This window comes from Neovison vison, chromosome 9, assembly GCF_020171115.1.
Source record: "Neovison vison isolate M4711 chromosome 9, ASM_NN_V1, whole genome shotgun sequence".
Classification (NCBI taxonomy): domain Eukaryota; kingdom Metazoa; phylum Chordata; class Mammalia; order Carnivora; family Mustelidae; genus Neogale; species Neogale vison.
The window spans coordinates 30804315-30828498 of NC_058099.1; the positions used below are offsets into that span (position 1 = coordinate 30804315).

General features: G+C 44.6%; 1 protein-coding gene across 3 annotated transcripts in view; it reads right to left on the reverse strand.

The window, feature by feature from the left end:
• The window catches only part of INVS (inversin), a 168880-nt gene that overhangs the window by 20344 nt on the left and 124352 nt on the right, over nucleotides 1-24184 (reverse strand). For 2 of the 3 annotated variants that reach the window (XM_044265257.1, XM_044265258.1), the window contains 2 exons: nucleotides 19321-19604; nucleotides 4623-5340 (listed from right to left, as the gene is read on the reverse strand). In XM_044265257.1, coding sequence (XP_044121192.1) covers nucleotides 4623-5340; nucleotides 19321-19604 — 1002 coding nt within the window. The remainder of the gene's footprint in view (nucleotides 1-4622; nucleotides 5341-19320; nucleotides 19605-24184) is intronic. The other variant, XM_044265260.1, reaches the window with a different exon arrangement.

Below are 24184 nucleotides of genomic sequence, written 5' to 3' on the forward strand. Positions count from 1 at the left end.
TTAATCGTAGGGGAAATTCAAATTATAACCAAGATGAGAGATCACATTGTGTCTGGTAGCATGGCTATTATCAGAAGATGAGATAACCAATGTTGGCAAGATGTGCAGAAAATGGAGCCCTGTTCTGTTGGTAGAATAGTAAATTGGTTTGGCCACTATTGAAAAACTATGGATTTTTCTCAAAAAATTAAAAATGGAACTCCATATGATCCATCAGATCTACTTTTGGGGATATATATAGAAGGAAATTAAAATCTATGTTGAGATACCTGCATCCCCATGTTCATTTTAAGCACTATTTATAATAGTCAAGACACGGAAACATCCTAAGTTGTCTATCCACATATGAATGGATAAAGAAATTATGGTTTACATACAAGAGCCATAAAAAAGGAAATTCTGCCATTTGTGACAACATGGATAGACTTTGAGGGAATTATGCTAAGTGAAATAAGCCAGAGAAAGCTAAATACTGTACTTATTATACTTAAATGTGGAATCTTAAAAAGGAAAAAAAAAAGACCAGATTTTGTGGTTACCAGAGGTAGGGAGTAAGGGGAGGAGGAACTGGGTGTGATTATCAAAAGATACAATCTTCCAGTTACGAGATAAATAAGTACTGGGGATATAATGTGCAGCGTGATGGTTATATTAAAACTGCTTTACGGTATATAGATAAAAGTTGTTGAGAGCATCCTCAGAGTTTTCATCACAAGGAAAAAAACCAATTTTTCCCCCTGCTTCTTTTTAATATCTACTTGAGATGATGGACCCTAACTAAACTTACTGTGGTATTCATTTCATATGAATCATATAAGCAAGTCAAGTCATTATGCTGTGCACCTTAAACTTCTACAAGGCTGTATGTCAATTATCTCTCAAAACTGGTGGAGGGAAACGGTTGAGTAACTTGCAGAAGTTCTCACAGCTAAAGCCAAGAGAGATCAACATGCAGACTCCGTGCCTTCTGACCCAACAGCCAAGTCCAGCTAAGGACTTTCATCTTGATCTGTACTATGTACTTGGTGGGGATCTGCCAAGGTTTTTTTTTTAAAAAAAGGTGGCAAAAGTGGGGCGCCTGGGTGGCTCCGTTGGTTAAGTGTCCAGCTCTTGACTTTGGCTCAGGTCATGATCTCAGGGTTATGAGACTGAGCCCCACATTGGACTGTGCTCAGTCAGTTTGGAGTCTGCTTAAGACTCTCTCTCTCTCTCCTTTTGCCCCTCTCCCCCATGTGCTGGCTCCTTCTCTAAAATAAATAAATCTTAAGGAAAAAAAAAAGCGGTGGCAAAAGTAAGAGCTGTATTTTACTAAGTTCATTCTGTTGGAGGTTGGGGCCTGGACTGGGAGAGAGGGGCGGGGCATGGGAATGATGGCTGTCTTTACATCTAGTGTTTATTGGATGGTGTCTATTCCACATGCATTCCTAAACTTCTTATTGAACACAGCTGTTCTGGAGACTTCCAAGGAAAGGGTTTATCTGATTTTTTTCTGGTTGGTAGCTGATTAATTACTAGTGAGCCTAAAGGCACTGCAGAGACAGGCCCCATGCCTGATTTTAAATACACCAAATGAGAAATGATGTCTTCCTAAAGTCTGCTAAAAAGTCTCCTTGTGATGCTAGGTGCAGTCCTTCTCTCTTGTCCTTAAGACTGATTTCATTCATACTGCAGAGTTCTCCTTTTTCCTGTAGCATGCCAAACCATGGGATTTCTCCATTAGAATATAGATCACATTTCCAAAAAGCCAACTCTGGAGAAAAAGCTGGAGATACGGGGCAGTACTGCTCCATAGTTCAGCTGCTTTGGTTTGTGATGACGTGCATCGTCTACACCCTCTTCTCTGTGGGCAGAAATTTCACTGGGAAGCCCAGGTGTTGGCTTTCAGTGGGTACATCTTCCACCTAATCATTCTGGTATGTAGAATTCTGAGTCTGTGTCCAGAGGACAGGATGGTCCCAGGGCTCAGAGTAATAGCCTCTGTTCTGCCATCCTCGAGAAAAACAGCACTCCTGGTTTGTTGGGAGCCCTAAGATGCCCAGTCCTCCTGTTCAGCCCAGGGCTTACGGCCCTTCGTATGGTCCAGCCAATCCTTGCTAACTCACCCTACCACGTGCTGGAGAAGAACTGACAGGAAGGTCGCTTACAAATGTTCAGGTAAAAGGAAGTGTTTAATACGACTGTTCTTAGCTACAGCAACTTTCCAGCCTCGCTTAGATCACCCAGTATCCTGTTTCAATCTTGAAAATGAAGTCTTGATTGATAATAAGACTCACACTTTAAGACTCAGCCTCACTCACTGTTCTCCAAGCCCAAGGTTCCCTCTGCTCACCCTATCCTTGTGCATTTCCCAGTCGGCCTCTGTCCTTAACGTGTCTCCTGGGACGACAGCCTGCCTCTCTGTGGAGCCGTTATGTGCCAGACCCTGTTCTCCGCCCCACCCCTCGCTGCTCCTTAGCTTGGGTGTCAGACACCACACACTGTCCCAGGACACCGCTTTGGTCTCCTGTACTTAAAATGGAAGATGCATAAGGCTATGTAACAGAATCAATAAGAGGGTTTTTACTGCCACCAGACCTGTGACTTCCCACAACGTGCAGCATCCCACAGTCCCTTTGGGAGTCAATGTCCCAGGTCTCAAAATTGCACACCGGTGCAGCCAGAGGGCTGGGTAATTGCCTCCCCAGATGGGCACACAGACTGTGAGCCCAGTGTTCTTGAGGGGATGACTGAAGGCTCATTTGCTGCTATGGACACTTACGGACAGGACCTGTCAGCTTCTGACTCTTCAAAGGAGTCAAAGAACAGTTTGACGGGAAGGCATTTCAGCTAGGGAGCAGCTGTGGGGCCTGATGTGGTAAACCCTGCTGGCTTGTTTAGATCCCCAGTTTCAGCTGAAATACATAAAAAGTTCCTCTGGGATGGTAGCCAATGCGCATCTGGCAGATGCTCCCCCAAGGAGGGGGAGCAAGGACACTGCCCATCTCTGGCTGCAGAGGCAGACCAGCTCTGCTCCGAGCCCACACTGGCACTTCTTAGCTCTGTAACTTGGTGGGTTTATCAACCGCTCTGTGCTTCAGCTTCCTCATCTGTGAAATGGGGACAAGAACACGATCTACCTCATGGGGCTGTTGGGAGGACTGCCTCAGGTAATACAGGTAAAACTCATTAGAACAGCCCCTGGCACAAGCGCCTAATCAACGCCAAGTACTAGTATTAGCCACAGTAATAACAACATCCACGTTACCTTGACCAGTGTGAGCTCCATCCATGCAGCCCTTCCGCTCCAGCCTGTTCTGAGGTGAAGAGCACGAGGTCTGCCTCCGCTGCTGTGACTCTGACCACAGCAAACACCACCTTTACGAGAATGTCTGGGAAAGGCCCTTGAGTCAGAGCTTCAGGAGCCTGATTTGTACCACTGGGACAAGTCGTTTTTCTTGAGACAACCTGCTTGCCTGAAAAATGGGGACACTGATCCCTATGGTGAGAGCTTCCGGGGGTGGCGGGGAGAACAAGGGGGACCAGGCAGGAGATGACTTTATAAGGCCAGTGGCTTGAACAGACATGAGGACTCGCTGTGGCAGAGGCCGTGCCCACATGGAGCAGGTCGGCTGACTCCCAGCCAGGCAGTCCTTGGCACTACAGTCCCCGAGGCCTCTCCCCGGATCTCCCAAAAACCTCTCCTGCTCTCCACTCTCTCTCTCTCCTTCTGCCAACAGGAGGGCCTTTCTGGCCCTTTTATCACCTGACAGGGGTGTTGACATGTGGCACACCTGTGCTCGCAGTGATTTACTTGCTTTGTTCCCCCATCGGCCTTCCTCTCTCTGGAGATGGAGGCCACCTGAGCCCCACCTGTGGGCCATGGCTCCCGCCCTCCCCCAGACACCAGTCATGACTAAGGCCTCATCTAGATTTAGGCCCTGGGGGGCCCCGCAGATGAAGGCGATTCTGAAATATGTGAACAACTTGCAGCAAAGGACTCCTCCAGTCCTCTCATGAGGACTCCCTGGAGGAATTCGTCTCCGCATGTCAGGACGCCTCCATGACTCCTCCTAGCACCCACGCCATACCCCCAGCGTGGCAGGTGCTTGCGCAGGGTTTTGTAATCTAAGAGCCATTTAATCCATGATGACCAGGCCCTGGTGTAGGTACTCGGGCTATGACTAATTCCTGGGTAGTAAAGAAATAAAAAGAAAAATAAAATATCTTCCATGTGTAGTGCTTTAGAATTTAGGAAGCGCACAAGATCTCATTCTAGGAACCTGCCCTACAAGCACAACAGGCGCAGCAATGACTACATCCTGTTTCACAGATGACAAAACGGAAGGTCAGGGAGGCCACGTGACTGGCAAAGGTCAGATAACTTGTCAGACACCCGAAACTCAGGCTTCCTGGTTAGAAACTGAGCACTCTTTTCCTTGACACCCGGCTATCCTGGGTGCCTCCTAACTTTCTTGGCAAAGCTGTCTTCCGAATAGCTTATGCAGAGTAAATTACAAGGACCTGCCCGTGAGTGAATTTTATGGGCATGCTGTCAGGCCAGCACGCGGAGTTCACTAGAAAAACGGAGCACACGGCGTGTCACGTTAGCAGTATGAGGAGCTGTGGCACCTCCCCCACCCTACCTTCTCCAGGCCCGCTGGATGACCGCTGCTGCCTTGTTCTTTTTGCGAAACAGCTCTTTCCTGCTTCTTTCTTTCTGGATTATCTGCAGCCGCAGCTCTACAGGGAGAAGGTCGATATTCAGAGTCTGCCCAGAGAGAGCACCAGGGGCTGGATCGGGCTCTTTGGATATCCGGGTGTCCTCAGACAGGGTGGGTGTTCCCGACTTCCTGACTCCTGACCCCACCACCTCCGGGTTCTGTGGCAAGTCTGAGTAGATCCCTCCTGTGAGCTTGTCCTGTGTCATTTTGTTTCTTGGTGTTCGGTGGTGGAGAGGATTCTGCCCGGCATGGGCCACCTCCCCCTTGGCACTGCCAGGCCGGCTGGAACCAGCCGGGGAATGCCTTCCTCCTCGGAGCTCTTGAACGCGCCTTCTCTGGGACGCACATTTGGCTTTGGGTGCTGTGTCCTGCTGCCGGCTGGGTTTCCGGGGCCCATCCTGCTGTGGAAGGCTTGCCGCTGCCCAACGGGGGTCCTTTCCTTCCTCATCAGGCCCGGCCACCCTGGTACAGGAAGGCTGCTTCAAGAAGCCTTTCCCTTTGTCACACCGCTGCTCACCAACTGTCTCACCTCTGGACTTCTCCACAGAGGAGACTCCTGGATGTCTGCTTCCATCATTGCCTTCACTGGGGCTGAAGTGGACACAGGCAGATCGGCCTTTAGACTGTTGTCTGGGTGATTCTTGGGGAGACAAGGGAAAAGGGAAAGAATATTGACTGTCCCAAACTTGCATAGTAGTTCTGCTCATTTGGTCACATAAATGACTTGTCCTATTAGCAACACCATTGATAGCAGTGATTCTAACTAGAAAAAAAAAACCAAAAAACCTGTTCAGCTTCTATTTCTAGCAATGGAGTGTCAGATAACCTGAAAGTCTTCCCACTACAATGCTGACTAAAATATAATAAACATTCTTTTACAAGCACAATAGTGCCTTCAAGAAAATAAAGAAAATCCAAAAACAAAGGAGAGGCCAAAAACAAAGAGAAAACCAAAAATCAGGGTGTTAAGTGTGTGAGTTGATATAGCAACCGTCCGGGCAGGTACTCATAGTGGAGTGGACAATGTTTGGTCTTACTAAAAATATCTGGCTGTCTTTTAATATTCAGATACGGACAGAAAATGAGGCCTTTTAAAAAAATCTTATTTATTTATTTGACACACAGAGAGAGATCACAAGTAGGCAGAAAGGCAGGCAGGGGGGCGGGAAGCCGGCTCCCTGCTGAGCAGAGAGCCTGATGCAGGGCTTGATCCCAGGACCCTGGGATCATGACCTGAGCCGAAGGCAGAGACTTAACCCACTGAGTCACCCACGTGCCTCAGAAAACAAGGTCTTGCAGGCAGAGAGTTAGCTAGGACCAAGACCCTGCAGGAAGCCAGGACTCTTGAGGGGGTATGTCCTCGGGGCTATGATAGTCCAGATAAAAAATCGAATTGCCAGCACTGGGAAACAACAAGCAAATTTATCTTAGCCCAGATTCTGGATGGGGAGAAGAGTCTCCTTGGAGGATCTGAAACCTAAGTCCTGTGCCTCACATGGGGTTCACATTCATTCATTCTCAACCCATAGGAAAAATTAATATAAAAAACCAGTCTCAGGATGGTGGTAAGGATGCTTCACTGAAGCAAATGCAATATTACTTTGACGTGGCATTCCCTCTACTCAGCTCACACAGAGGGGTCCTTCTGAAAATGACGTCACAGTCCAAAATTATAAAATGCATGAGGAAACAGTCTACTGCAAATGCGTTACCAGACACAATAGCTCTATCAGATCAACAAGAACTGAGCTAATAGAACAGTGTGCGCATACACAAATACACATGCACATGAACTGATTAAACACAAAAGAATTTAAAAATAGGGGAAAAGAATAGATTTGGAAAAGGACTAAATATAACCTCTAAAATGAAACAGTTTAGACTCAATACCAAAAGCAATGACGGAACTTCTGCTTCTGTAATGGCAGAACAGAGGCACACTCACCACTGAGGACAACAGAAAAGCCAAACAAAATATTACAAACCAGCTGTCTGAAGGCATCAAAGAGCTAACAGGACAGAAAAAATGTGGGAGCCGAGATGCAGGAGAATCGGGTAACCAACAGAGATGGGCAAGGCATCTGGGGTCATGTATTCCTAAGAGAATTATATCATCCCCTCAAGGTTTGGAGGACAAAACCTGGAGTCCAGAACCTGCCAAGAAGGTTTTTTTTTTTTTTTTTTTTTTTTTGTTGTTGTTGTTGTTGTTGTTTTTGGGGGGGCTGGGATCCTGGAGGGCTATATCTTAGGAGAAAAGGTGAACTCATAGTAAATTGATCCTTGTAGGGACTGAGGGCAGCTTTGCTTCATCTCAGTATTGAAAACTGCTCAAACTTGGATCGCTCATGCTCCTACATGTCTGCCAGAAGCTGACGTAAATCCCCTCTGGAGAAATTACTATCATCTTAGGTCTCATGTTATTTATCATGTAATTTTTTAATATTAAATGCTTACCACTCAATCAAAAATATGCAGGCAGATAAACAGACAAGATAATATTCAAGGAGTGGAGGAGACAATAAGACAGACACACAGGTTATCCAGATAATTTCTTTTTAGAAACAGACTTTAAAACAACCATTTTACAGTGCAAAGATGTATCTAAACTCTTGTTATGCTTCACGTAAGACAAAGGGGAAATAAGAGAATCCGCTTATATCTGCTCATTTGTATAAAAGAAATATACAAAGGATAAACCAGAAACCAAAGAGATTGGGTACCTACTGTGATGGGGCAGGAAAGGGGGAGAAAGGGGGAAATGGGACCTGGCTAGTGGGGCTGCAGAGGGCAATACTTCTATGGGTATATCTTTTGGTATAGTTCTGACTCTTAGAACAATTATAATGTTTCACATACACTACTAAAGCCCCAATTAATTAAGCAACAAGATATTACTATTAGACGGTGGAAAGGCAAAACCACTGACAACAGCAAGGGCTGATGAGGAGGCGGAGCCACCGGAACTCCCAGACACTGCTGCTGGGAATGCAGGACCGTACAGCCACTTTGCAAGGTGGTGCCGCAGCTCCTTACAAAACTGTTCGCACCACAAGAGCCAGCAGTTTTCTCTTTGTTATTTGCCCAAATGAATTTAAAACTGATGTCCACCCAAAACCCTGCACAAGGATGTTTAGAATAGCTTTATTCATGATTTCCCAAACTTGGAAGCCACCAAGGAGTCCTGCACTAGCTGAATAGATGAACAATTGTGGAACACCCAAACAATGGAATATTATTCAGCACTAAAAAGAAATGAACTGAAAGGAAATGAAATGAGTGCTAAACAGAAAGGAGTTACCAAGTCTTGGAGGATGTTCCTAAATGAAATATTACTTCCCTCATATGAATATTACTAGTGCATATTAGTAAGTGAAAGAAGCCAATCTGAAAAGGCTACCTATTGTATGATTCCAACCCTATGACATTCTGGAAATGGGCAAAACTGTGGAGATAGTCAATGGATTGGTGGTTGCTAAAAGTTTGAGGAGGGAAGGATACACAGGGAGAGCACAGGGCACTGTGATGGTTAATTTTATGTGTCAACTTGACTGGCATCAGGGGTGCCCAGATGGCTGGTAAAATATTACTTCTGCGTGTGTCTGTGAGGATGCTTTGGGAAGAAATTAGCATTTGAATTGGTAGACCGCGTACAGAAGACTGCCCTCACCAATGCAGGTGGGCAACATCTAGCCTGTGGAGGGCCTCAGTAGAACGAAAAGGTGGAGGAAGGGCAGATTTGCTCTTTGCCTGAGCTGGGACAAAGCTGCGCTTACACATAGGTGCTGCTTGTTTTCAGGCTTTCAGACTTGGATCGGAACTTACGCCATCAGCCCCCTCATCCCCCTGATTCTCAGGCCTTTGGACTTGGCCTCCCTCCATCTGCCGCCCTGGTTCTCAAGCCTTCAGATTCACTGAATCATACCACCAGCTCTCCTGGTTCTCCAGTTTGCAGGCAGCAAATCGTGGGCCTTCTCAACCTCCATAATCCAGTGAGCCAGTTTCTATAACAAACCTCCTCTTTTATATATATATATATATATATATATATATATATATATATATATATCCTATTAGTTCTGATTCTCCGGAGAACCCTGACGAATACAGGCAATGAAACTCTTCTGTACGATGCTGTAATGGTGGATATGAGTCATTATATGTTTGTCAAAACCTACAGAATGTGCAACACCAGCCATGAAGTCTGATGTAAACTGTGGACGTCGTGTGATAAGGATGTATCAATGTAGGTTCATCAATTTTAACAAGTGTGCCACTCTGGGAGAAGACGCTGAGTGGGGAAGTACATGGGTGCGGGGGGGGCCGGGAGTGTATGGGAATTCTGCCCTTTCTGCTCAATTTTGCTGTAAACCTAAAGCTGCTCTAAAAAGTAAATTCTATTAAAAGGAAAAAAAAAAAAAGGTCCAGACTTCCAGTTCTAAGATAAATAAGTCACAGGGATGAAAGATACTCATAGGAAATATAGTCAATATTATTATAATAGTGCTGTAACAGATGGTAGCCACACTAATGGTGAGCATTGCGTAATGAATAGGATTGTCCAATCACTATGTTGGAAACCTGAAAGTAACGTAACACTGTGTGTCAACCATACGTCAGTAAAAAAAAAAGAAAAAGAATGAAGAAACTGCTAGATGATATTAGATGCTACTAACTGGTAATGATAAAAAATGATGTGATTTGGGTGTTAATAGAGATAGATAGTGAGAAAGAATACAAAGCTAGAAGTATACCCATATATTAATAATATATAATAAGGATAGTGTTTTTAATTTGTGGTGAGGAGTTGAGCTGCTTAGAGCCTCTGGGTGTGAACCCAGAGAGGGATGCTGTACCCCTCCTGAAGCCTTATTCACAAAGCCCATTGCCAGTGTCATGACTCCAAGTATATGGCTCCTTTCCATGTATATAATTGTATATTCTAGGCATATTATTTCATGTATATGCCTAGAACAACTGTCTTTTTTTAAGATTTTATTTGTTTATTTGACAGACAGAGATTACAAGTAGGCAGAGAGGCAGGCAGGGAGAGAGAGAGGAGTGAGCAGGCTCCCCTCAGAGCAGAGAGCCCCATGCGGGGTCGATCCAGGACTCTGGGATCATGACCTGAGCCGAAGGCAGAGGCTTTAACCCACTGAGCCACCCAGGCGCCCCACAACTGTCTATTCTTTAAAAAGAAGTCATTAGATTCCAATATTACCATATAAAAATTTAAATCTAATAGCAATAGATTAATAGTAATAGTAATAGAAATAGTAAAAATTAGAAAATATATGTGATTATTACATCATGAAGTGGGAAAAACCTTTTCTTAGGGAAAACCACAAGGATAAAAAGCTCAAAAGAAAAAATTAAACAGAATTAAAGGGTAAATTTAAAAAAGACATTCATTATACATGATAGACAAAAGTTACTATTATTATATGCTGAGCTCTTAGAGTGGTTAAGAAAATGAAAAAAAATATAAAAATTGACATTGTACATCAGTGAACAATTCAGAAAATAAATACACAGAGCCAGTAAAAATATGACAAAATTCCATACTGCTAACTAGGATTCGATAAAATCACTATTTGCCTAAATGTTTGGAAAGAGTTTTGGGTTTTTTGCTTTTGAAAGGCTGAAATAACCTTTTGCAACCTTCCTGGAATGAAATCTGGCAGGATGTTTAAATAGCCACAAAAATTAGAGATGTACACAAAAATTTACATGAAAGGTTATTTAGCTCATATGTCCTACAGCACAGACATGATTAAACAAATCATGCTGTATTCATAATCTGATAAAATACTAAGCAGTCACTAACATTTTTGTTGAAAAAAGGAGATAATGTAAGAAAATCTCAAAATAGGATGCCCATACTCTTCTGAAATAAAAGAAAAGGAAAGTTCTAGAAGATGGATTTGTGCCAAAGTGATAAGAGTTGCTTAACTTAAGGAGGATTTTTATTTTTTCTTTGTTGTTTTCTGTTTTCAAATTATTTTATAATGTACAATGACCAATTTTGTAATTAGGAAAAAGCGTCATTTTCTGCTTCAATAAAGTACCCAACACCGGGCACCTGGCTCAGTGGGTTAAGCCTCTGCCTTCGGCTCGGGTCATGATCTCAGGGTCCTGGGATTGAGCCCCGCATTGGGCTCTCTGCTCAGCAGGGGAGCCTGCTTCCTCCTCTCTCTGTCTCTCTGCCTGCTTGTGATCTCTCTCTCTGTGTCAAATAAATAAATAAAATCTTTCAAAAAAATGAAATAAAATAAATAAACAAATAAAGTACCCAACTAAAAAAGAGAAAGAAGGAAAAAGCCCAACAATTAAAATCAACTAGGATGTGGGAAAGAACTCAAAATGGAATATAAATAGTAACAAACAAACCTAACTGTTTACAAATGAATTAAGTAACCACACTAAAAGGCGAAGAAAAGAACTGACCTAAGTAACTTAGTAAAAAAACATTTTGGCTGAATAAGGACAAAAAGAAATGTATATAAAGATTGTGCTCTAGGGCGCCTGGGTGGCTCAGTGGGTTAAGCCGCTGCCTTCGGCTCAGGTCATGATCTCAGGGTCCTGGGATCGAGGCCCACATCGGGCTCTCTGCTCAGCAGGGAGCCTGCTTCCTCTCTCTCTCTCTGCCTGCCTCTCTGCCTGCTTGTGATCTTGCTCTGTCAAATAAATAAATAAATAATCTTTAAAAAAAAAAAAAAAAAGATTGTGCTCTAGTTAATAATTTTGTTTCTCACAGGGTTGAGTAAGCAATTCTGAAACTATTTTATGTGTACACCAGAACTGAAGAAAGAAGCATGTATCCCCTAGATGATGGGAGCCAGATCTTTCACTGTTGGAGGAAACACTTCAAGTAAAGAGAGAAGATAGAATAATCGCTGTGGTGTTGAATGGAATCGGAGGTATCACGAATATGAACTCATGGTGTGTGTGTGTGTGTGTGTGTGCGCGTGCATGTGTATGTGTGTGTGTGAGATACACACACACACACAGATAGATGCAGAGATAGATGTAAATAATTTTTAGCTCTGTCTGCTGAAAGGGTTTAGGAATAATGGTAAATAGTAATACGCCCACATAGCGCTCTGATTTTTTTTTTTTTTAAAGATTTTATTTATTTATTTGTCAGAGAGAGAGGGAGAGAGAGCGAGCACAGGCAGACAGAATGGCAGGCAGAGGCAGAGGGAGAAGCAGGCTCCCTGCCGAGCAAGGAGCCCGATGCGGGACTCGATCCCAGGACGCTGGGATCATGACCTGAGCCGAAGGCAGCCGCTTAACCAACTGAGCCACCCAGGTGTCCCTGATTTTGGTTTCTAATATCATTCTTCAACAGAAGGAATCAGGGTTCTTCGGAGAAGTGGTTAAATCCAGGGCTCTGAGTGGGGGAGAGACACAATGAGGTTTCATTTTGAAGAGATTAATCTGTCCACAGAGAGGAAAATGGATTAGGGGAGTCAGAGCAGATAAGTAAGACCCGTGAGGAAGCTACTGCAATAGTCCAAGTTAGAGACAAAGGTAAGAAGATGTGAGATAGAATATACGGTGATGGAGGATGAGAGGAAGAAAACAGGTTTGAAAGATGTTTAGGAAGTCAGTGAGGCAAGAGCTGGTGACAGGCTGGGTATGGGCGGTAAAGGAAAAGGAAATAGTCCTTATTCCCGCACTGAATGTCCACACGGATGAGTGCGTCATTAACCACCGCAGAGCAGGCTTACATAAACCTTTGTCCATCCTGTCGCAGATAGGTTGAGTTTGGGATGCCTTTGGGACATCCAAGTGAGGGCATAAGTAAAGAGTTAAATATACATAATTGGAATAAGGGAAGGAGGTCAGGGAGTCTTCGGCACACCGGTGGCAACTGGATTTTCTGTGTTAGCCACTGTACACGCACCAAACGTAAGGGCCCGCTTCCTCCCACCAGTCGTACCCACGAGTTCTGGCAGCCCATATGGTGAGAAAGAAGACAACACCAGGGATGGCCCTTCAAACAGTGAGCTTCTCCTGCACTAGACTCTCTTAAAAACCACACTGACTCAAAGACAACTAGATCTCACCACCTCCCACAGGCAATCTGCTAGCAAGTCCTCTGCACTGCACCTCTCCCGTGCACGCCTCCCTCCTCGCCCTGCGGCTGTGTCTCAGTGTCAGCCTCCAGGCCCCCCCGCCACTCAGCCGCAGGGATCTTCCTCAGTGTTATGCCTCCTTCCTGCCCTACCGCTTGAGATCACAGCGAGAGAGTTATCCTAACAGCTCATATTTATAGAGTGCTTTAGACCCCGTGTTTAAATCTTTCCACGGGTTATCTCATGAATGTTCACAAAGTTCTGAGACAGGCATTTTCCCTTCCTTTCTTCCTTTCTTTTTTTTTTCTTTCTGTCTTTTTTTTTTTTTTTTTACAAATAAAGAAATGGAGGCTTAGGAGAAGTTAAGTAACTTGATCAAGATTATGTAGGTATACGTGGTAGAGTCTAAATATGACCCTAGTTTATTCAGTTCTAAAGCTTGTGTACTCAGTCGTCATGCTCTACATGCACTGTAAACAAGAAGGTAGAATTACTATGAGAGAGAAGAAAGAAAGAACTTACTAAGAGAACGGAACTCTGTTACAGAAAGCAGAAGTACATCCAATGAATACTTTCCATGTCTTTTTTTTTAAAGAGATAGATTGATTTTAGAGACAGAGGGAGAGCAGCCATGGGGAGGGGCAGAGGGAGAGGGAAACTTTAGCAGACTCCTCACTGAGCTCAGAGCCCGACTCAGGGCTTGATCTCAAGACCCTGGGATCACGATCTGAACTGAAACCAAGTGTTGGACGGTTAACTGACTGTGCCACCCTGGGGCCCCTCATGTCCTGTTTAATAATCTTTCGTGTCTGACTCTCAAGCACCTAGCTAGTCCCATGCAGCTATATGTTCAACAAATATTTATTATGTCTCTTATGTACCAGACACCCTACTGGGTGCTTGGTACACAGAAGTAGGAGACACATGGCTCCTTGTGATACACTGTTTAATGGTCAAAGATTCTTTCCATCCCAGTATGCACTCACTTTTGAAATATGCTTTTGCAACATCTTCAAACCAGAGGTGGAGTCTCTGTCTCTACCCTCTTGAATCTGGGCTGGCCTTGCAAACTGGTCTGATCAACAGAAGGTGGTAAAAATGATAGGAACGTTTTGGAGCCTAGGCCTCAAGAGAGCTTGTCGCTTCTGGCTTTCTCTCTCTCGGAGTGCTGCCTTGAAAACAACATGCAAGGAAGATGGTCTAAACTCCTGGAGGATGCAAGGTCATGGAGAAGAGATCTGAGACATCTCAGCCAACAGCCAGCACCAATGGCCACACGTGTAAAGAAAGCCATCTTGGGCTTTCTGTTCCAGCCAGCCTCGCACCAGCCACATGAGTGAGCCCCAGTGACTGACCCAGGAGAGGACTTGTTCAGACAAGCCACAGAATTGTGAGAAGTAAGAAGTCATTGTTACCTTAAGCCACTTAGTTTTGGGGGTAATTTGTTACATCACTAGAAATAATCAACACAGAAACCAATAGCTAAACAAGAGAGGTGCTGGCCCAATAAAAACCCATAGCGTTGACTTAAGGACTGGTGAGCGGACAGAAGCCGGAAAGGCAATGAAAAGACTATTACCAAAGGCTGAGACAGCAGAGGGGAAATTGCTGTTGGAGTTTGGAGAATGGTCAGTCGTATTATTCAATGGCAGAATAACTGGCAAAATGGGCAAAAGTTACCTGCAGTAGCTTAGAAGACAGAAAACATATCTAATGGATTTGTAGATACGGAATAGACTTCCAGGGGGCAATAGCTGAAGAAAAGATCAATTGGATTTTTTACCTGCCTGTGATAGGTGTGGGGAGAAAGAAAGAAAATTAGGAAAGAATTGCTCAGCTTGCAAGCAGAATCCAGAGGAAATACAGAGAGCCTACAATGTGCCAGGTTAGAAAAGAAAGTTGTTTAGCATATTCATTCTTTCCAGCTAATTTTAGTGAGAGTATTTTAGTAAAATATGACTTAAGGATAAAGATCCAATCAAGAGTATTACTGTGCAACTCTTTTTTTTTAAGACCTCAAAAATATTGAAGATGGTACATTGTAAGGTACTGTAAGCTACACAAAAGAACTTCTAAGAACTTCAAGGGCATTTTCCTACAGCAGCCTGAGCCACTCAAAGTAGAGAGAGGCCCATCTGAGAAATAATTATTGATGTAGTTTTGGAACATGGAATGAATCCAATCAAAATCATAGGGAACCCACGAAATTTTTAAAGAAGGTTTTATTTATTTGAGAGAGAGGGAAGGAGAGAAAGCACAGGAGCAGGGGGAGGAGCAGAGGGAGAAGAGAGAGCAGCCCAAGCAGACTCCCTGATGAGCGTGGAGCCTGATGCGGGGCTCAATCCCATGATCGTGACCTGAGCGGAAATGAGGAGTCAGATGCTTAACCGAGGGCCACCCAAGTGGCCCCTGAAGCCCATGAAATTCCCCAGGTAACTGTATCACAAAGAGTATCACTAGCTTGAACCGCTGAGGCTATTCAAGACAAACAGAAGCCTCTGGAACCTCAACTTCCTATAGGCGGGAAACAGGCTCAGAAAACTGTTTAGGTGCAAACACGGGCTATGTCTTATGGAAAAGGAAGATGTCTCAGAGAGCAGCACCAAGAATCCTGGTAGAAGAGCCAAGAGCCAAGGGCCAAGGAGAATAATCGAATAGGAAACCATAATAGGGGAAAACCATACCCTAATCGAGGAACATTCTATACTTCTAGCACTGCTAATGGATAACCAGTTGGCTTTCAGAATTGCTATGAGCTAGTGACTGCTAAGTACCTCTTTTTTCTCCGCTTTTGGAACGAAGGTGTCTACTGTGGTTATGCTGTCCCTGCCTCACTATTGCTTGTTGGGCCTGTGTGTGTGGGGGTGATAATGTGTGTTTTGGTGGGCTAGTCCCTGAATTGGAAAGAGTCATACCTGGGGGGGGGGGGTGTTGATTATTTATTTATTTATTTATTTGACTGAGAGACAGCAAGAGTGCACAAGTAGGGGGAGCAGCAGCAGAGGGAGAGGAAGAAGCAGGCTTTCCACTGAGCAGGGAGCCTGATGCGAGGCTCACTCCTAGGACCCAGGGATCATGCCCTGTGCCGAAGGCAGAGGTTTAATTGACTGAGCCACCCAGGTGCCCCTATCCCTGGGAATCTTGACAACGTCTGAATGTGACATATGTCTCAAGATCCCAAACTTCAAGCTTAATGTGATAACTGAGATGACATTTTGGGGTCCAGAGATAATTTTGAGAATACTGTGCCTGTGGGAGGAATGTGAATAATCTGTGACCAAAAAGGAATTGTGATAGATTACTAGCCAAAAATTGCTCCCATCCTAGTATGCACAGAAGTTGAGTATATTTCTCCATATCATTCAGTCTAGGCTGGCCATACAACTTGCTTCGAGCAATAGGATGTAGCATGCAAATTCTGGAGCCTATTCCTCAAGGGGTCTTGTAGCTTCTGCTTTTGCTTTCTTAGAATGATGCTGGGAGACCGCTGTGTAGGGAGGCCAGTCTAGCCTATTGGAGGATGAAAAGCCATGTAAAGCAGAGTCAAGGAATCCCAGCTCATAGCCAGTATCAACTGCCAGACATTTAAGTCAGTCTATCTTAGACCATCCGATTCAACTCACCTTCTACCTGAATGGAGCCACATAAGAGAGACCAGGTGAAAATGCAGTGGAACTGCCCAGTTGGCCCACAGAATCATGAGAAATAATAAATTATTATTTTAAGCCACTTAGTTTTAGTGTGCTTTTGTTTTGGGTGTGTGTGTGTGTGTTTTGTGTTTTGTTTTTTACATAGCAGCACATAATGGAAACAACCCTGATCTCAAGATCTTGCAATCTACTGGAAAAAAACAGATAAGCCAGAAATAACAGTAAAAGGTCATGGTCTTCCTATTATGGAACTATAGAAGACTTATAGGAACATAAGCAGGAAGAGGAAGCCTTGTTTAGTGGGGAGGTATGGCTGTATAAAGGAAGGAACATTCATTCTGAGATCTGAAAAATAAGAGGCACTTTTCTCCATATGGATGGGGAATTGTAATATGCAGTGACCTCAAGCTAAGAAAGAATGAGGAAATTCAACATGGTTGTTACATCAGGGGAGTTTGGTTAACACTAGCCGAATGAATAAATGAATGACTATGTAACAGGGCATCAGACCTCTTCAAGGTATACATTACTGATGCATTATCACTCTACAGTGGGTTATGGAATTATATTCTGGATATGTTTGTGGTCATTCATGTGTACTTTTATGTGGCTGTTCTTGGCTAGATCATCAGTGTGGTATAATAACAGTAGTAACTGAAGACCTATTACATGTCATGGGCCATAATACGTATTCTATATTAATTATTTGATTTCTATTCAAAAACTACCTTGCAGGATAGAGAGTATGTACCCTTTTTTTTTCTTTTTAAAAACTGAAGTATAGGGACGCCTGGGTGGCGCAGTTGGTTGGACGACTGCCTTCGGCTCAGGGCGTGATCCTGGAGTCCCGGGATCGAGTCCCACATCAGGCTCCCAGCTCCATGGGGAGTCTGCTTCGCTCTCTGACCTTCTCCTCGCTCATGCTCTCTCTCACACTCTCTCTCTCAAATAAATAAATAAAATCTTTTAAAAAAAAACAAAAAAAACAAAACTGAAGTATAGTTGATACAATGTTACATTTGTTACAGGCACGCAGCATAGTGTTTTTGTTATGCTGTGCTCCCCACAAGTATAGCTACCATCTGTCTTCATAGGCACTATAATACCATTGACTGTATTCCCTATGCTATACCTTCCTTCCCCATGACTTACTCATTCCACAATTGAAGCCTATAACTCCCACAGCCCTTCACCCATTCTGCCCATTGCCCCACTCCCCTCCTCTCTGGCAACCATCAGTTTGTTCTCTGTATTTATTAGTCTATTTCTGCCTTTTTTGTTTGTTCCTTTGTTGTTCTCTGAGTATTCCTCCCCCCAAACCCATTTTATAAGTAAGGAAATTAAGGTTCAGAGAGATAGAATGAAATTGCCCATGCCCTGAATTGGGTCACCATGAGATTTCATAGACTCTGAGGTCCACAAGGTCAAAACTATTTTTATAATAATACTAAGACATTTTTTGCCTTTTTGGCTTTTGCACTTAGATTTCTGGAGGTTTCTCACTGTTCCTTAATTATTAAGAATGGCTCAAAATGCTTAAATTGCTTTGGGCAAATAATATAATTTGTGCAGAATACCTGTTTTCCTTCTGGGAGTCTGGAGTTGTAGTATATGCTGGGCAGAGGGTACCTATGTAACTGACCCCAATAAAAATCCTGGAATCCTAAGTGTAGGTGTGTTTTCTTGGTAGACAAAGGCTAACTGGTTGTTACAATTCATTGCTGGAGGAATTAATCATATCTTGTGTGATTCCACTGGGAGAAGACTCTTGGAAATTTGCACCTGGTTTCTTCTAGACTTTGCTTCATGTGCTTTTCCCTTTGTTGATCTTGCTTTGTATCCCTTTGTTATAAAAGATCCTAGCTGTGAGTAGAAATACATGCTGAGTCTTGTGAGTACTCCTAATAAATTTCTAAACTTTGGGGGTGGGGAGTCTCGGGGATCCCCAACGTACGAAGTGAAATCCAAACAGGATAAATTCTAAGAATCCATACTAAGACACACCATATTTACCTATTGAAAACTAAAGATAAAGAAAAATCTTGAAAGCAGCCAGAAAGCAGTGACATGTTAGCTAGAAACATTCCTGAGGAACACCAATTGCAAATGACAGTGGATTTCTTATCTGAAACCATGGAAGCCAGGAGTGGCACAGCCTCTTTCAAGTGTGGGAAGGAAAGACCTGCTAGGTGTGCATTCTGGATCTGGTTCATCAGCTCTTCAGGAATGAAATCAAAACATTCTCAGGCAAAGGGAGACTTAAAGAAATTGTTGCTAGTGGAGCTACCCTTAAATACCAGCCAAAGGTTCTTCAGACAGAAAGGACATGATAAAAGAAGGAATCTAGTGCACTGGGAAAAAAAGACGAACACCAGAAAAAGAGAACTACGGGTATCTAAAAGAAACTACCCCTTTCCTTGTGGTTTTCATAAATTATATTTGATAATTGAAACAAAAATCATAATACCATCTGGTACCCTATCAATGACATTTAAAAGTGGGGAAGGGCAAGGTACCTAAATGGAAGTGAGGTTTCCACATTTCACTCAAAGTAGTAGAACTGGTTATAGGTCCCTTATAACTTAGAGATTCAATATACATAGCAATACATAGCAATACTCAGAGCAACCACCACAAAAACTGTAGAACGAGATATACTTAAAACCACTATCAATCAAGAGGGCATCCTAAAAGATGTTCAAGTACCCTACAGGAAGGGGAAAAAAAAAAACAACAGGGAGGAGAACCAGTGGAAATAAACAGAAAATAAATAATAAAACGGTGGTCTTCAGTGTTGACATAATTACCTTAAATGTGAACGGACTAAGTACACCAATCAAGAGAACCCACAGTCCACAGGTTGCCATCAGGTAACAAAGGCAATACACCTACCGTTTGGCTTTCTGGGGTCTCTTCCTGGCACATCTGGGGAAAGATGCTGCTCCTGCTGGGGGGCTCTGTCTGGAGACAGTCTGCCCGGAGATCCTCGACAGGCTGTCTCCTCAGGGTCCTGGGCTGCGTCGCTGCTGGGAGGCTGCTTGCCGGGAGCCTGGCTCTGCCTCTGGTGCTCAGCCTGGGTGTTGGGCAGACAGGGAAGGGCTTGGGGTCTGCAGGAATCTGGGCTCAGCCTTCCCTTCTGCTGTTCTGCCTCCCTTCGTTTTTCTTCCTCTCGCTTCCTGGAAGCAAAGCCGAGGAGGCAGAGGAGAAAAATGAAAAGAGTGTTACCCTTTCAAATGATCCTGAGATTTGAATTTTATGAGGAGCTGCCACATCACAGGAGGGGCTTGGGAAGGGACAGTTTCCATAATTTCCCAATTTTTGGTCTTTTCTCCACACCTTACAGCTCCGAAGATGATGGAGCTGATGAGAACCTTACAGACCAGGCCTTGCCCAGTTGGGGCACACATGATGGGAATCTCTGTGTTTGCGAGACAGGGCGCAATCCTGAGGTGTGTGTGCCCCAGCTTGTGTGGGATCCCTGCAACTACAGGCCTTTTCGTCCGATTCCAGAAAGCACATCTGAATGCGACCAAGCCTGCCAGTCACAGGGACAGCCTTTAATCTTCTCTAGTTGTTAAAAAAGACCATTGGTGAGCTTACGGGTGCATGGAACAATCACTCACTCAGCCCCTCACGATGGACGCTAACGCGCCTGTGAGCTGCCACACCGCTAACGAGGCAAACCCACCCATTTTGCAGATGAGGTCCAGAAGGCAGGATGAGCTTCAAAAAGTCCTACACAAGTCCTGGTGGTGAGGCTGGGCCCTGTGGAGAGCAACCGACTAGAAGGAGGCTGGCCAGGAGGGGCCAGGCCGCAGAATGGGAGGCCCGTGGGAAGAGGACGAGGGCCTGAGGCAGGCCGCCCTGGTCCAGAAAGGGGCAAGTCGCTTGAGGGTGAAGGGGCTGAGAATTGCTGGGGACTTCCCAGGGAAAGAAACAGGGAAGAAAAAGAACATTGACTGAGCTTCTCCTGTGCCGGGCCCAGTGGGCCATCCCCTGGAGGAACCTTGATTTCGGAGAAGACAGCTTGGAGAAAAGGATCTAACAAACGATGGGAGAAATGTTAGACTTGTGAGCCTGCACGGAGGGGGTAGTGATTAATTTTGTCTGGAGTTCAGATGTTCCCAGCTGCCGATTCTTAAAGATTTGGAGAGGTTTGCCAGATGGGTGTGGTGGGAATGAGGACTTCAGTGTGAGGCGGCTGTTTGGGCAAGGGCATGGGGCATGGGAAAACAGGGTCTATTCTGCCTCTTCTCATCTTCAAACAGTGCTTGCTGTACACAGCAGGTGCCCCATACGTGCAGTCAGACGACCCAGGTACCGTGTAGGAAGAGAATCAGGCAGACACATAAAGGTTCAGGTTAAAGTGAAATGATTAGGGCTGTAGTGGAGAGAAGCCCACACTGGGAAGCATAAGAACTTTTCTAGTCCTGTCCCTGCCAATAACTACAAAAGGGTATCAAGCCAGTCCCCTTCCTGCTGGAGACTCAGTTTCCCCAGGTCTAACAGTTGTACGATAGTTTATAACCTGGAATCGATTTAGGGGTCTGTTTGGAAGCTAGATGTCTTTATAAAATCTGGGGTATCTTTTGTAATGAGATAGATTTCTTTTATTGTTATAGCTGGTATCAGAGTCCCTCTTGCGGGAGGGAGAGCCTTGTTTAGAAAAATATTTTAATCAGCCTGGGAACAGAATGGAAGGCGGGTAGCAGGTGAGCCCTTCAGGGCCTTGGTGGTGATTGGCTCTGAGGAGCGGAGGGCTGCTCCTGACAAAAAGAGAATATGTTTGAAGCCCCTGACAGAGAGGGAAGAGATGAAAGAACATGAGAGAGAGAGAGAGAGAGAGAGGAGGGGGAAGAAAGGGATGATGAAAGGCTGGATAGTGTGTACAGCGATGGCCAGGCCAAAGAGAACCTCCACAGGGAGCTGATGGACAAGGACTTTAGGTCTGTGCTCTTCACACTTTCATGAATGGAATCTCCTGAGATCTCGTTAAAATCCAGATTCTGATTTAGCAGCCTGGGGTGGGGCTCAAGATTCCGCATTGCTAACAGGCACCCAGGTTATAGAGGTGTTCCTGATCCTCTGAACCACAACTTGAGGAGCAAGGCTTAAGACAATAGAAAAGCTTCATATGGACTGTTTTGTTTGTTTGTTTGGTTTTTGGATTTTTTTTAGAGAGAAGGGGTTGAAGAGGGAGAGGGAGAATTTTTTTTTTTTTTTTTTTTTGGAGAGAGAATCTTAAGCAGGATCCACGCCCAATGCACTAGATCTCGACACCCTGAGATCACGATCTGAGCTGGTATCAAGTCAGATGCTTACCCCGACTGATATGGACCATTAACTGTACCATGATGGGACATGAAATGGATTGTCCGCAATGACCCCAAGGTCTGGGAAGGTCTCCCAGGATCCTACGTGCTGTTTTATAAGCAACCAGACAAGCTGCAGAGCTAAGATACCAGACATGGAAGCAGAGACAAGAGTGAGGCAGAGACCCAAAGCTTCCAAGAAGTCACAGAATTCAGACTTCCACAGGCTGTGCGATTTGAGGCAATGTTTACTGAGACCTCAAGGGACAGAGAAGACCCAGATGACAGCAATCTGGGTCCCCTTTGATATAAAGCCTTCAACCTCCCCTTCTGAAGGTCGCCTGTCCCACGGCAGAGCTCCTGATCTGGGCACCAAGCCTGTTTATCTGGTCGTTTCCGACTGAGCCCCATTCCTAGCAAGAGTGGCCAGGCGGACCGTGCTGACTCCTGTACAGCTCTGATATTTTCATTTGACTCTGGTTTTGTCCCACGCTTTGCTGAGTGCTGACACCTGAGCACTGCACCCGACAAGCCAGGGGGACAGCCTGTCATCGTCAGCGCCGGAGAGTCACCTGGAAGCTAGCAGGCGCCATTTCAGCGTGAGCTGTCTGGGAGAAGGCTGCTGTTCGGGAGAAGCTGGAAGCATCTGGGCCGCTGAAGTGCCGCTAATTGATGGAGCAGCCGTGCTCCCGGCAGGAGAGGGACGGCTGCTCTTTTTACACGCACTGATGAAGGGAACCGCTCTAGGAGAATATTGGTCCCACAGACAGACCCGCACGTGCGGCTGTCTGCCTTGGCATCTGTGTGGATCTCGCTGCCATTAAGAAGGGCTCGGAAGTGGTCATTTCTCTTTCTGAGGGAAACCAAACAGCTTTCCTTTTCAATTCCAAGAAGCTGCTTCCACTCAGGTCCTGGGCAAACCCCATCACTGAGGATCTTTCTGGGCCAACAGCGGGGGCAGCCACAGGACCCCCAGACCATCCAGCCTTCTAGAGTGATCAGGATGGCCAGAGACCCAGGGTGCTCTGAAGACTTGTTTGGAACGGGACGTTTGTAGGAAAGTGTTTTTTTCATGTTGGTAGAACTAAGTAAAGCAGATTTAGAAGGAAGACTGTAATAATCAGAATATATCATTAGACCCTATTAATAGAAATAAATAAATGTTTAAACAAATTAACACATTTAAGAAATCTTCAGGTGGCCCGTGGCCCACAGTCATGCAGTTCCCCAGAGCTGTGGCTTTTGATATAAAAGTAATGATCATTGCGGAAAAGTGGGTGGGATTAGAACCGGGACTACAACCTATTTACATGTTGCTGCCTTAAAACAAAAGCAACAGCAGTGACACACACACACACACACACACACACGCTCGCTACAGTCCAGAACATGATCTTTTATGTACGCATCCCTGGGGAATAAGATCCAGCTCCCTGGCTCCTGGTCTGAGTTCAAAGGAATCTCAATTTATTCACTTTTATTTGGTAGATAAGGAAATTGAGGCAGAGCGATAAGGGACTTACCCATGATACTCTCTCCCTCTGCCTCTGCTCCTCCCTGACCACCACTTCTCAAAGAATGAAGTGGGTCATATGAAGAAACTGCCAGCCACTCATCAGAATAGCCATTAGCAGCATTTCAAACTAAGTTCAGATGCAGCTTTTAGTTCTAAACTCTTAGACTCAGTAATTATTGTGAAATTTAAGTGTTTTATCTCCAACTAATTTATTATGAATGTCTGAAGATCTAGTAATCTTCATGGGGGTTAGGTTATAAACTTGATGTATTTTTGTCAAATTTTGAAACAAATACCAGAGAAAGAACCCAATGCTATTCTAGTTTATATGAAAAATTAAAGGGAAAAAAAAATCCCGTCGACGCACAGCAGCTAACATTTTAGCAGGAAATTTACTAAATGGTGGAATCTTAATGCATAAAGTAGTTCTACCTTGTTTTCTCTTTTTTTCTATGATCTTAAGGGGAACTGACTAGACAACAATTTTTGATGGGCTGCCCATTAGTCTGGTTTGTACTCTTTTCTGGAGCAATATTTGCAGCTCCACAGAGGCTCACAGTATAGAAAAGTGAGAAAGTCAGTTGAAGATGAGGTCCTTGACAATGTCCAGTTCAGGTTCTGTGCATCACAGAGCAAAGAAAGTCTCCAGACTGTGGGCTGAAGGAACTGGGTGTGTCACCCTGGGGAGAAAAGATGTAAAGGCCACAATGCTCCTGCAGATCTCTGAAGGGCCACCAGGAGGCAGCAACGTGGCCCGGAGTCATCCTCCACTCACCCCTGCAAAAACAGACCTGAGACCTTTGGATGGGGATGTCTACAAATGAGCAGCCTAGAGGACAACTGCAGAAATGGGCCCATAAGAAATTCAGTGATCAAAAGATTGCTGGGGCACACCTGGGTGACTTGGTTGGGCATCTGCCTTCAGTTC